The 15372-nt window shown below is 40.0% G+C and overlaps 1 protein-coding gene across 1 annotated transcript in view; it reads right to left on the bottom strand.

Annotated features, from left to right (window-relative positions):
• LOC134750570 (G protein-coupled receptor kinase 2) overlaps positions 1 to 14703 on the bottom strand; it is a 99692-nt gene extending 84989 nt beyond the window's left edge. The window contains exon 1 of the mRNA XM_063685778.1: positions 14252 to 14703. Coding sequence (XP_063541848.1) covers positions 14252 to 14303 — 52 coding nt within the window. The 5' untranslated portion in view covers positions 14304 to 14703. The remainder of the gene's footprint in view (positions 1 to 14251) is intronic.
• Positions 14704 to 15372: the final 669 nt, after the last annotated feature.

The raw sequence follows: 15372 nt of genomic DNA, 5'->3' as shown, positions 1-15372 counted from the left end.
TACAAGGTGACTGTGAATTCTGGGATTGGCTTTAGATTTTTATAAGCTTAGTAAACAGTTCTTTAGATGAGTCAATACGACCGTGGTCAAACATTAAATAAATACTTACGTAAGTAAGAAAGTAATAATAAAAGTAAGTAAGTGTAGTAGTAATTATTATTGATTGATTCATTGATTGAAAACCCGAAAACATAACGATTTCAAAGCAAATTGTGAACTGCAGCCGTATTCGAATTCCGATAAGAGCATGTTGCTTGGCCCAATTTTGACGTTTGACATTTTTTTTTTATACCACGTCGATGGCAATCAAGCATACGGCCCGCCTGATGGTAAGCAGGTGTCCTATTGTGCGTGTGTCACTAGACGTATGCATTATTTTATTTTTAGTTTATTTTATTTTTATTTCTCTACTATCGGCCATATAAAACCAAAGAACATATGTGGTTTTTTCTATGAAAAGGGACCTTATTGTCGATGGCGCTTACGCCGCACAGCGTCGCGCGACATTGTATTTATATCGGAGCATCGTCAATAATGGCGTAAGCGCCATCGACAATAAGGTCCCTTTTTATAGAAAAAAACCACATATGTTCTTTGGTTTTATATGGCCGATAGTAGAGAAAATGTACCTGAAAATAAGTTTGTGAAACTTGACAAGTTCGCAAAAAAACATATGATGTATCAAGGAATTTATAGTCGCATCGTCAACAATGAAGTCAGACTTTTATATTAAAGAGTGCTTAGAGAAATGAGTTTTGCCATTTAGTAGAACTCCCCAACGGTCCCGTGAAATTTTGACCTGATTTAGCTAGCTGCCACTACTCAAAGCGGCATCTTTGTTCGTCACACTTACACCACACCACACAATTATTTTTTATTTGTTTAGCTACATATTGCTTGAAAATGTTTATGTAAATACGCCATACGATTAAATAAACGAAACGGCTGCCATTACATGACCTTTTGACCTTTTTTTTGACGCAGGGGTTGATGCATTTACGCATCTCACCCCCGAGCTGGGGACGCCCATTGGGGGGTGGTATGTGGGACTCGCTCCTCCCGTACATCCTCTGTTAGCCAGAGGAAGAGGAGGAGAATACCCACTAACATCCCCTGCGGCGTCAACCTCTTTACCGTTAGAGGAGCGTCATGGGATCGCTTGCGGCATTCTATCCGCGACGCCTCCCGATGACCTTTTGACCTGGAGGGGAAACTAGATCTTATTGGGATAAATCCATTTTACTCGTGGTGTTTTTCTTCAGCGACACGCGATTGGTAAACTAAATAAGTACCTATCCAATGTTTCTTACATAATATGGATGGTATAGAAAGGATGGCAATCTCTTATGGCAGAATTGTTGCAAAAGTGTCCGCTTTCAGCTTTAAATAATAGTTCCTAATCTCTCCGGTGGCGCTAGGTAGGCTCTGAGACCAAAGAGTATTGTAATATATAGGAGACTCTATGACATGAACCATAGATGTATAATAATGTAGTGATGAAATGCGGGAGGGCCAGCAAATAACCCGACTAAATTACGTAGGTTGTTTCTGGTATGTTGTCAGGAACGTGTTTTTAATTTTGTCGCATTGCGTATGATTTATTTTATTTATTTTTATTTTATTTTTTTATTTTATTATTCAAATTAGTTACACAGCATTACAGTATTACTACCAAGGCACTGCGAACTACAAAACAAATAAAAATACAAAGATACAATGCCCTACGAGAAAACACAAAAATTTAAGTATTTAAGATTTGGGCGACGACATAACAGCGTGGCTCCGTTGCGTCGTCTGGCTTGGTGTAGAATTCGGCAAGTTGCCCCGGAACCGCCGAAACACCACACCCTTCGGCCAGAAGTCCGCGCTAGCGATGGTGTCCTGCAGCGGCCGCGGCACGCGCACCACAAATGAACTGAAGTGCACATAGTGACGCGACTGTAGCTGGTGCACCCTCAGCGTATAGCCAGTCTTCCGGCGGATGTACTCCACCACCTCGTCGGCTCCGGCGGAGTAATGCAGTCGAGACACGTAGAGCGCCTTACTCGGTGTTGCAATTCGTAGACCGGAATTAACCGGCTCCGCAGTGCCACACAGAGTCTTACGGGGCGACCTGCGTGCCTTTCTCTTCCTTTCCACCAGTGTGAATCCCTCCTTATCCACATTGGTGCGGGAGGACTTCTCTAAAAGGGGAGCCCGTGATTTACACGCCTTAGAAGGCGCGTTGACCCGGTTAGCTGCGACAGACTGACCGGCGACGTCAGCATAAGCACGCTGACGTGACTTGGAGGAGACAGGAGGCGGTCGCTCGCGCGGGGGGTGCGCGGGCGGTGCAGCGGCGCGTGCGGCACATTTTGCAGTGTCAGCAGCACGTAAACTAACCGACTCGAAACAAGTGTCAGGTCGATAATCGCTCTTGAAATTTGAAACCGCCGACCGAGTTGGAGCATTCCGCAAACATGTAATTTCGTCACGTAACTCGGCGATAGTGACTAGGCTAGCTTCAAACTTCATAATAACTTCGGCTAATCTTGTATTTAGGGCCACGATTTCCTTAAACAAGAGGCGAACGTCGACATTATCCGGAGCACACGACGGAAGGATAGGGGCACCCGTCGCCACAAACTCCGGAATCCGATCCTTGTTTTCACTCAGGATTTTCATTATGTCCTCAAGGGACTTCTTCCCGGCTTCATCTCCTCTCCGGTGAGGTACATATGTGCCGACGATCCCGAGGGACTGGCACAGCACTTGCTTCGCTGCACAGATGTCTTCCACGGTGAAACTCGACGCACGCGAACTCATCTGGACAGCAGTCACAGCATCCATCGCTCCTTCCTGCACCAGCTTGTTTTTTAGTTGCAGGAAGGCGAGGAGCTCATTCATGATGGGTTGAGTCGGTTCGGAGTCAGCCATCCCGTCAATTTCCGAGCGGCGGCCGAGCCGCGCTAATTTCGCAATTAATAATTTAATTACATATCAATGCGTCTATGTCGCTGCGCGCATTGGACGCGACTATGATCTGTCCCTCACGGTCGCACGGGTCCACATCTATATAAAATACTAGGTGTATGGTCTAGGTACTTTAGTGTATGGTGGCGCCGCCTATTTACTGTTTTTTACGGTCACTTTTTGATACATGAAGATTCATTTCCTTACCTCTACCTTCCATAGTACATAAATTACGAAAAAGTCATACTCACTGTCATAGATACGAGCTTAGAACCCGCGACCTCTGGATTGAAAATCGCAGTTTTTACCGCTAGGTTATAAGGTTACCAACGCTCTCATACTAAATCTATATTATTTTAATTAAAGTAAATTAATCCCCAGTCACCTTTGGCCCGGTTACGCCATTCGCGTTCCACTCACGAACAGAAAAGAAAGGTCGCGAGTCGCGAGTAGCAAATAATAGTCAAAACGTGCACGCAAATCTAATGGTAAACTAATATGTTCGTATATTTGTTGGATATACAAAACAAACACAGTCATATATATGTATAAATCTCCCTTAGTTACCAACACTTGTAATCATAATCGTAAAAATCGTGGAAAAATCAGAATGCCAGGAGTATTATATTGTCTTTTTTACACGACTGCCCAAAGAAAAGAGTGTAATGTTTTCAGAGTTCATGTTTGTATGTATATATGTCGTATTGCCAATCATTCTACACGTGCGGCCTGTGGATCAATTATACGAAGCGTGCTTACAGTGCTCTGCGTGTCCAGTTCAATAACGGCTTCAGGATGCTGTTGGGGCTACCACGCTTTTGCAGTGCATCAGGCATGTTTGCACAAGCACGAATGGACGATTTTCATGCCATAATGAGAAAAAGAATCGCCTCTCAAATGTATCGCCTGCGGGGTAGCACCAACAGCTTGCTGGTAGATATAGCCGAGAGGTGGGATTGTCCGTTTTTTAGCCACTGGGCGTCGGCTCATCGTCCTGTTTACCGGGACCCCAAATAAATAAATAAATAAAACTGTAATACCTAGGTTAAGATGTACTAACTCTAATATTATAAGTCTGTATATAACTAACAATCTATGGGCAATCAGGCCTGAAATAAAGAATTTTATTATTATTATTTATTATTATATATGTATGTGAGTTTTTATATTCATGACATGACATGCCTACTTATGCGATAGATCTTTTATTCCATTCCCATTACGATTGCGGACAGATAATAAAGTAATCGTGATAAACAATTTTATGAGAGTTTTAAAATAAGCATCAGATACGCGAAATAGTAATTGTACTTAAAATAGAATACGGTTGTTCGAATGCTCGCTTTTATGAGGCGAAACCGCGCTATAAAAATGTTATGGCCTCGTCCATTCCCGATCAAAGTCATTTCTAACTACTATACTTTGAGCCCTCATTTCCTATCTTTGTTAGGGATCTAGGGGTCAGAGTATATACTGGTTTTATTTTGGAATAGGAGCGGGGTCGGCGGCCGCTCGATTAGTGGTCACTGACGTATAAACATGACGGTAACGTATTGATGACGCGTTTAGGAGCAGAGCTTTTTCAGTGTTAGGCGGCGTTGCGGTAGCGTGTGTAGGCTGTGGTCTGTGGTGCTTACCAGTAGTGTTAGGGTACTGTTTACAATCGATGCGGTGAACAGTATTCTAAATTTAACAATTTTAATGATATAGGTCATAGGAGGCTAACGAGCACATGGATCGAGTGATCTTAACCAATTATAATCGCCACTGCACCACCAGAGAAGTGCAAGTGCGTTGCCGGCCTATAAGATAGGAGTTACGCTCTTTCTTTTAAGGTTTAAGGGGGGAGTGATATTGTTATAATACGAGCTTGCCATGACTCGCAGTGCATTTCGCGCGCACCAATAAGTGCGAACAATCGTATACTATTAATAACAAAACCTTAACAGACTTTAAAATCACAATACTCTTCAATCTGCATTTATAGAATGAATATTTTATGTTATATGCGTAATTGTTGGAAGGGATTTGTAATCCTAATCAAGTTGTTTGGCAGCGTCCGGATCCGGACAGCCCCGATATTGTAATTATCGCCGTTTCCGGTCGTCTTATCGATCACTCATTTGATGTACTCATTTGTAATATATTCATTGGACTCCTTCTATAGTGAGAAGTTTTGATTGAAATTAGAGAAATGCATGTCGGATGTTGTGGAAAGTACGCCTAAACTGGATACTATCAAACCACCAAACTATAATCCAGTACTAATACAACTTTTAATTCGAAATACCAAATCAATCAAATACCAATGTTGTTTTTGGTTTTGTCCGAGTTTTTTCTTCTAGTTATAAAACTTGTTGGGCATTAGCACTACGAATTTCGAATGAAAGTTACACCTGAACATTAATTTGGAGTATTTATGGACCATAGTTGGATGGTTTTACTGATCAGTTTGTCTTTAAATGAACTCGTTAGTCGATCGATACACGAAAGTTGGCGCGGATGTTCTAAGAAAATGTTGACAGTTTAGTGCACGCAACAGCTCTTATGAATTTACCGTTAAAATCTTCCGCAACAAGCCCCTACTCGTCATGGGCCGTACTCCGTAGTCATTTGGAAAATGGATTAGAGCTAAGCGAGGTAAAAAGTTTGAGAAACCCTTCCCTAGAGGCCCTACACGAACGAACCAATGTAATTGAAAACAATTAGCATTGTTTAAAAACATTAGCTACTGCAAGTTTAAGTGGCCAACCCGTTATCTCGGTGACGCTCGTTACGTTTACTGTTATAGATCTAACACTTGGGGTTCCTTCAGAAGCTTTGAGATATATACTTATTTATGTAAATACAGATTGTTTATATACCACGATGTGGTAAACAAGGGTTCAGTCAGTGTAAGCGATCAGCATAACCTATAGTCGGAATTCCTGGGTGTCACATGCGCGAAGCCGACAGCGCCAAGTCTCATTTTATAGAACTAAGCATACTTACATTACCTGCACTTCTAATATTCCAGGCGGCAGTCTATGCGAGAGAGAACTTAGAACTGTATGGGAAACGAGGTGACGGAAATGCCCGGGTCACTCGAAACGCGCACAAAATAAAGACCATCCCTCATACACTCAAGAAGACTGCAAAGTCTATCCATATTACAGCACCTGTAGTCTACAATAAGTTACCAAAATGTATAACAGAGGCTGTAAGCGATTCAAGCTTTAAATATAATAAATATGTAATAATTGAATAATAAATATGTAATAATTGAATAATAAATATGTAATAATTGCAAGCTTTTCTTTGAAATTGTGATCTCAATAAACAAATAAGTTGTATGTAAATAATATGTAATTTAAAATAATTAAGTACCTAAAATGTAAGTTGTAATATTACAATTACCAATAAATGATGTCTATGTCTATGTCTATTACATTCAACAACTTCTGAAAATTATTAGGTGTTCCGCCCACAACCAATTAACATACCTACTAATAAACATGAAATATGTACGCATTTAGCTACGATCTTCTGGAAAATAACTTTTATATGAGTTGCTTAACTTCAAACTCGGGTAAATCCATCTGTCAGATTTTGCGATTTTGGTATTAAAGGTAATAGGGTAGATATTTCTTAAGAGGGTCGAATGGATTTATCCGAGTTTGAAGTTGAGTGACACATATAGAATGCTTAATGACGCTTTACCGAGTCGAGCATTGGTGATGGACATAGACTATTTTTTTTAATCAACAATTAAAAACACAAGTAACGAAAAGAGGCAAGTTTAAGCGGATAACCTTTTTTCATTAGCCGAGATGACAATCGATGATATAAAACGACAATTGGAAGTAGTCACGTGACTTTTCGTAGCATCTCTCATCCCCCATACATTTATTTTACTTTTCGTTTGGCGTTGGTCGATGTCCGATTGTTATCTTGACTAGGCCCTGTCACGGAACCCTGCCGCCCAAACCTCAAGTTAAGTAAAGCACTTTAGATAAACCAGCCAGTCACATGTCGATGGATAACGAATATCTCCGCTTAATCTCGCTCGAAGACAACCGTTGTTATGATACCGTATACTGTGTCTCAATTTTACTTATCTTGAAAGTAAATTCCTGTTCATGCATTTTCATGTAAATTCCTGTTTATGAATGTAAAAGCCGTGCTACGGGTGTAAAACCTGGTTTGTCCGCAAAGATCTAATGACGAAACTCCATGCAAGTATTTGTGAACCCTAACTGAATCACAAACCCTCACTTATGGAGAATAACCGGACAAACACCCGTACACAAGGAGATACAGACGCGGAAATGGCATTGGATTGGGCATATCCTCAGGAAACCTGACACCCACCTATCCAAAGTGGCCCTGACCTGGAAGATGCGCGCGCGGCAAGCGGAAACATGGTCGCCCTAAATCTACTTGGCGTCGTTCTGTGGAGCAAGAGCTGGGTGTATTGGGGATGGGGTGGGAGGAGGTTACCCAAGTTGCTCAGGACCAAAGTCAATGGAAGAATAAGATTCGAGCCCTACACCCCAGCAGGGGGTAACAGAAAAAGAAGAAGCGGTCAATGGACCCAGGTATGTCCTTAAACTACGTCCAAAAGAGAGGTATGGGCACTGTGAATGACATCTCGCTTTGTGTGGTAGGGCACAGGACAGCGGATGTCATTCCAGATCTAGAGCAGAGTCCAACTGGGGAGGTACCTCCACCTTACAGAAAACCGCAGCCAAATAACACTAGACCCTACTAATAGTGTTGTGTTCCTGCCGGTGAGTAAGGTTGCCAGAGCTCGAGGGAGAGGAGTGTTAGGGTCGGCAACGCGCATGTAACTCCTCTGGAGTTACAGGCGTACATAGGCTACGGAGACTGCATAACATAAGGCGGGCCGTATGCTTGTTTGCCACCGACGTAGTATTAAAAAAATAAAAAATAAAAATAAAAAAATAAAAAAAAAGTCGCATTCGTAACTTGTTATTATTATTATAGCATTTATCGAAAAATAATGTAAAATTACAAAAAAGACATTTGACTTGACTAGAGTAAAAAAAAACGGGCACCTACAGAACAAACCTGCTTAAGTGCTTATCATTTCGTATTCTATAAAAGTAGGTAAATAAAGTTCTAAAAGGTTCGCTAATAGTTTTCGAGAAACAAAATACCTATTTTTGGGTCCCACAAAAAAAACAGACTATTTTTTTCTGCTTTCAATATGCCTTATTTTGAAAAAATTTATACCACATTTACTGTTCCTTACACAATTTTCCATCGAATACCATTTTTTTATAGTACATTGTGCAACATGGGGCGTAAGTTAAATATTGCAATCGAGAGTAGTTAAATCGCGACGACTTGCCGGAGCGATTTATACACTCGAGTTTGCAATATTATTACGCCCTGAGTTACACACAACGTTTTTCATCACATTTGCGATACAAAAATGAAGAATAAAGACAAAAACTGTTAATACTAGAAACTTCATAACTCCCTAGGGAAAACGCTTTTTTTATAGTTCCCGCTAAGCCTGCGTGCAATTCCACATTTACTGAGCGAGTGTGATGAAAAATAATTTTCTCATAAAAGTACGAATGTCTTTTCGGCCGATCCAGCCCACAGTGAACCGGTCCCAAGTGTTGTGTTGTGATTAGCAAATAGGCCTCTCGACTCTCGACATGATTTTTTTTATTTTTTTTATTTCATACATGGAAAACCAACAGCTATAAACATTTTTAAAGCTACAATAGAATTACAGAGCCAATTACAGGTTCTCACTTATAAAAATTAAATATACAAAAATCAAATATAACTAAAATTCAGTTCAACACACAAGTACCGACAGCACAAGCCAAGGTTAGTGTGTACTGCCAGCTGCAAAACCGCATAGACACATCAGGAATGGAATTCATTCAGAAAGTAACCATGCACTTCAACCGCTGACTGCACAAAACTTTAAAGATTAAACAAAAAATAAATAAAAAAACAAAAAGCAAATACACCTATAAAGGACAACTTTAGTAAGCCGAGCCCGAACCTGCGCTAGAAGTATCACCCATATAAAATGCAATTAATTTCTTTCTTATTACAGATATGCTATCATTGAATATATCGAAGTCTAAATTAAGCAAAACTTTATTTAAAGTCTTGCCTGCCCTGCACAAAAAACTGTTTTTTCTATATTTAGTGGAAGCCTCGTTAGTACTAATGGGACGTAAGTGCCTTAACCTTCTCGATGGAACAGTGAAAGAGATTTTACTAAGTAAACTAGGACAATCAACATGGCTTTTAATAATGTTTATTAAATACAAAATATCCGCAATTTCCCGGCGTTTAACAAGTGGGATTAAGTGATGTTTTTTACACAGCCTAAAATAATTAGCAGAATTATAATTTACATGCATTTTAAAGCAGAGGAATTTTATGAATTTAGTTTGTAATCGCTCAATCCTATCAACATAAATTTGATATTGAGGATTCCAAATCTGAGATGCATATTCCAGCTTGCTCCTTACATAAGCACAATACAGGATTTTAAGGGTCTTAGGACGAGTAAAACAAGCTGAACTACGCATTATAAACCCAAGTGACTTAGCTGCTTTACCCACTATACTGTCAATATGGTCATTGAAAATAAGCTTGGAGTCATGAATAACACCTAAATCCCTCATACTCTCTACTTGCTGTAGAATGTCACCTTTTAACGAATATGAAGCAGGAATTATGTCACGTTTACGAGAAAAAGTTACAGTGAAACATTTGGAGGGGTTTAAATCTAGCTTGTTTCCTATACAATAGCTATCTAGCCGGCTTAGATCGGATTGCAATGCATATGTATCGGCAAGCGTATCAATTTTAGCAAAAATTTTCATATCATCAGCAAAACTAAGTAATTTTGAAAACTGGAAACAGGTACTAATGTCATTTATAAATATGTTAAATAGAAGTGGACCTATGTGCATATTGTGATAGGTTCGCGACTAGTGTCACCGCGATAAAAATAAACCCGATGGGGCAGGATGCGGGCAATAAAAGCAGAGCCCTCGTGTGACCGGTCCGAGAACCGACTCTAGAACTATTGGCAAACATTTACATACTAACAGTACAACTGTTTAATATAACTGTATTTCATATTTATTACTGCACAATACGGTATTTTTCACAGTCACCATTCACCATCACCAATAGCCGGGTCCACACATATAGACCGCGGGCCAGGTACAGATTTCATGACCAATCGCCTCCCGGGCGAAAACTCGTATAGTGGTTAACGGCTATGTATGATGAACCCTCGTGAACGTCAGCTGCCGCTCCGTTGGTGGGTTGAGGAATGGCAGCAAATAAAGTCTATAAATTTTTTTTGTCATCGCCTCCCGCTTGATACTTTGTCAGATGATAGTTCAGATGCTATTGTAAATAAACAAAATCGTCAGCCGATTGTATCGCTGTGGAAAGACCGTCAGCTGGTCACATGAACATGTAAAAAAGAAAATTCTTTTCAGTCATCGGCGTCATCGCCTCCCGTTTGATACTTTGTTAGATGATAGTTTAGATGCTATTGTTAATAAAACAAATCGTCAGCCGGTTGTATCGCAGTGGAAAGACCGTGTTACGCGCTTCGGTGGCTGCCATTCCTCAACCCACCAACGGAGCGGCAGCTGACTTTCACGAGGGTTCATCATACATAGCCGTTAACCGCTATACGAGTTTTCGCCCGGGAGGCGATGACTGACGAAATTTGCGCCTGGCTCGCGGTCCAATAGACACAGCGAGCAGCCTCGCGAGGACATTTCCTTGCGCGGCAAACGCCCGCCGGCCTCGCGTCGCGCCTCGCGCGGCCGCGTGCTCGTGTCACTTTTGCCTCAGCATGTTTGCCTCACCCCAATTTGCTCGGCAAGATGGCGCTGAAGTTTTTCATGGAATCCATTTATTGTACAAAGATTTTTTTTATATAGTTAAGTCTTTGCATAACAGTAGAGCAGTTTACTCCTATTACTATTATTGAGGCCCGAGCAAGCAAAGGATTCTAAAATCCCTACGCTTGCCGTACAAAAAGTAGAACCTTCAGAATTGCGAGGGTTTCAAGGCATGAGATGCAAATAACCGCTATCGAGTGGGCCCTTAATCTTGCACCTCACAACTATTTATTTTTATTTTTCTGTTGTATTTGTAGCACCACCCACAATCTCTCTGCTTAGCCTTAAGGTTGACTGGTAGAGAATGCCTTATGGCATTAAGTCCGCCTTTTGTACTGTAAGGTTTTTTCTTTAGTGCAATAAAGATTAAATAAATAAAATTAATAAATAAATGCGAGTAACATGATATAATATATACTCCGCCTGGTACTCTCTTCCGAGACTCGCGAACCACGTGACTGACACAAGCCTACGTCATCGTGAACCTGTGAACAGCATCATGACGTAGGCTTGTGCCAGGCACGTGGTTCGCGAGCCTCAGAAGAGATTACCAGGCGGAGTGTATTATTAAACCATGGCGAGTAAATAAAAACTCGTACAAAGTAAATCACACAAGCCCTTATAGGTATCTAAATATAAGATTGAGGGTAGTTGGCAATGTTGGCACGCGACCCAAGATGAAACTACTATGTTATGTACACAATTCAGTTTTACTGCGAATTCATGTAAATGCGGCTTTATTCAGTTGGTATTGCGCGATTTATGCGAGTGACTGTTTGCATTGTTTGGACTTGTGTGAGGGACGTGCAGCTCCTAATATTAAATGAAATCTTTTATGGCACTATACAGAATGTCTTTTGACACTGTGCAAATTTCAAAACTATTAAGATGCAAGGACCATTTTATTTTATGGGTACACCTACAGTTTTTTCTAGCAACAATGAGGGATTGACAAAATGAAATGTCAACAGTCAACATAACTCTTATCAATATGTATCTGTAGATCTAATAATCTGTGGACGATGTGGTTGGTCTCACACTATAGTATTCTTTGTACTCTATTTCTGTGCCTAAACCCTGTGTGTTACTGTTTTTTGTCCCAAATAAATTGAAAAAAAAAAAAAAAAAAATGTATACCTGGCATTAGAAGCTTTTTTTGGACAAATTATATTCCATGACCAAACCTAAACATTTAATATGATCATCCAAAACTAGTTTCCTAGCACTTTCAAAAAAATCTAAAGTAGCTTTTCCTAAGCAACACAATGCAATGCTCCTATAGGCCCGTTGCAGTGCAGTGGTCGACTTTCATATGCAGATTTCCTGTTTTTTTTTCCTTAAAAAAAGCTAGTGGTAAATACCAAACACGCTTTAGATTAACATTGTTAACTCCAGTTCTCGGAAGTCTCGGAACTGCCCTCAAACATTCATTAGTCCGTGATAAGCTATCACTATAGGTACCAGACTGCCATTAACTTTTACACACATTTACATTACATTAGTTACATTACTAAACAGTGGCCGGCAGTTGTACTTACACAAAATGAAAGTTGATTAAATTTGCTACAAGTTCAATTTTGTCAAGATTTTCGATATCTTGAATAGTTTTTGAGATATCCTCTCTTGAAAGTTTATTTGGGGCTCTCAATTTTATCTTGATCACATCAGTGAAGCTACCAAGCAGTGTTTGGTATCGTTTTGTATGGTATGTGATACCATAAATTAATTCAGCACCCCCGATTTATACGAAAACGATGCCAAACACGGTCTAGCAGCTTCACTAAAGTAAATATCAAGATAAAATTGAGAGCCATAAATTAACTTTCAAGAGCGGATATCTCTAAAACTATACAAGATATCGAAAAACTTGACAAAATAAAACTTGTAACAAATTTAATCAACTTTCATTTTGTATAAGTAGCCATGTCGGTAAGACACATAGTTTCTGAGATATAATCGAAAAACCGAAAAATGGGACCTTCAAACCCCCCTCTTCCCCGGCTCAAGGCAGGGCTACGACCAGGGACTTTTGAATTTTGATATGTTTAGCTAACTAGTCCAAACAAAGTTAAGAAGTCAAAAATTGTGTTCCTAAGATTTCCCTATATAACTTTTTTTGAGTATTCATTGCCTGACCTATCAGAGGTCAGCATCTTTAAGAAATGAAGTATCTACAACATAAATCTATAGAAATCACCAGTTTATGACCTTTCAACACCCACAATTATTAATTTGCCCTGTCTAAATCATCATCTCACATCTCAGTTTACCTTAGTAGTCGGCAATGTAATGTAAATTGCATGCAAGTTCTTGCTAGTCTAAAAACCTCGCTATAGAAAAAGACTATGAAACTTGGAAACTAAACTAAGAAAATAGGAATAAAACTAAGTAAATACAATATTCATGTATTGCTTCCTAAAGTAGTTTCTGTCAGTCAATAAACCAATTAATGATCCAATAAAACTGTTCTACGATAAGCATACATACTACATCATATGTACATTACATGTATGTTCTAACAGCACCACACTTCGCTGACCAATAGTACACCTTATATCATTGCAGTAAGGTTTACAAACAGTCAGGCAATATTTGTAAACTATCTGTGGCCTGCACTGTCAACCGCAACTCAATGAGTTGTAAACGATACTTCACCACACACATGGCCAAAAGGAAGTAAGGATCTGAATTGTGGGTACTGTTAGTGCCTTCATGCTTGTGATAGACATGTCCTAATTTAGTTCACTAGAGCAGTTAGCAGTTACCCTGTCACAGGTGATTGGATCAGTGTCGAGAAATATGTACACGTTTGTTTGATGCTGTTCTCGTTGTGAATAACAATCTTACACATGCATACATAATGTTTGTTTGTCTAATAAATAAATGCTGACACTAATGTTCATATAATCCTAAGTTTTTGGTGTAGGCACATCTTTTTCATAATCGCTATTATGTACTTGCATAGTGGGGGTTATACAGCATACATTGTGGCAACCTCTTCTATTATCAATCACAGACAGAAGATGCACACAAACCTTGTCTTTTGCAAACATCAACAACTGCTAAATATGATTGGTCATCTGATATTAAAGAATACAATGTGATCCTTGTTTATTCCTTCAGTTATCAACACCAATGAGATACATAGTGTCAACCTATGCAATTGATATATCATTACATTCAAATTGCTCTCAAATGTACCAAGACAACCATGTGAGACGACGTTTCTAGAGACAACGGCCTATTTTCCACTTGAGAGCACCAGACTCACTGACTGATTTGAATACAGAATCGTGTAGTCATGAATAATTCCGAGCGCGCAGCTTATTTTTTAAATTTACAAGCGCTTCGGCTACCGAGGCAATCAGGACCTTGATAAGAAGCGACCGTACCTTCTCTGGCCTTCAAATAGACTGTGTTGGCGACGATGTTCTCTAATTCCATTAGTTCCAGTGTGGCGAGTTGAGGCGTCCTTCCGGCAAACGAGGTCTCGCCGCAGCGGCCGCTCCGCCGCGCTGCGCCAGCCCCTGCAGCCCATCAATGCACCCCGCACGCACACTGCACGACACTGCGGGTGCGGCTGCGGCTAGCCCGACCACATAACACTTCGGCAACTATCAGTTATCACCGACACCGCGCTCCGAGGGTGTGGTGGCACGAACACGTCTCACTGCAAGGCGACCGAGTGCGAATAAACTAAACACCGCGGCGCTAAGCGGCCACTTTGTTTCAGTTATTTGATCGTAATCGGTGAACACGCCCGAATATTAGCGAATTATTGACGACGGACTACGCGAAACGCTATAAAATTACTGTGAGGTAGAAAATGTAAATGGGGTTGCCAGCCTACTACGCATTAAACTACGATTTTCTACTATAATAGCATGAGTTGGACTTTCCTTGGTACAATTTTAATGACATACTGCTTAGAATAATTACGCATAGACAGATAGTCTCCGTACAGCTAATCGGCCAAAAGTGAAGCCTAAACACGATTGATGTGTACGTGGAACTCTCGTGTTTTATGCTCAGCAACACACATATATACAAAAATATGTTGCCAGTATATGTTTATTTCCCTCGAAGTAGGGAAATTTTAACATCTTGCTTACACTTGGAAGTGTGTAGATTTGATTTTGTAGAAAAAACTTTTTATGTTTCTTTTAGGGATTTATTGCATTTCTGTACTTTGTGAAATATGGTTTCAATAAATAAGCTGATACGTTTTTACTATTTTTTTTATTTAACAAATGTGCATACAATAATCAAAATCATTGTGTTGCTTTAGGAAACCACGATGCAAGTGAAACTTTTTTTCGTATTGTAGGTATTTAACTGAAATTTTCCGAAATTTAAATCTAAAACGAACATTACACAAAATAAAAATAAGAAAGAAGCTACATAAATAAATAATCTTATTTGCCATCTGCCATCTGGCCATCTGCCATCGCCCATCATCTGGAGCGAATGGGAGACGATCGGGAGGTGAAAAGAGCGTTTGAGGGAAAACCGA

Source organism: Cydia strobilella, chromosome 20 (assembly GCF_947568885.1).
Source record: "Cydia strobilella chromosome 20, ilCydStro3.1, whole genome shotgun sequence".
In the NCBI taxonomy this organism is placed as follows: Eukaryota; Metazoa; Arthropoda; class Insecta; order Lepidoptera; family Tortricidae; genus Cydia; species Cydia strobilella.
This window is presented reverse-complemented; position numbering and strand designations above follow the sequence as displayed.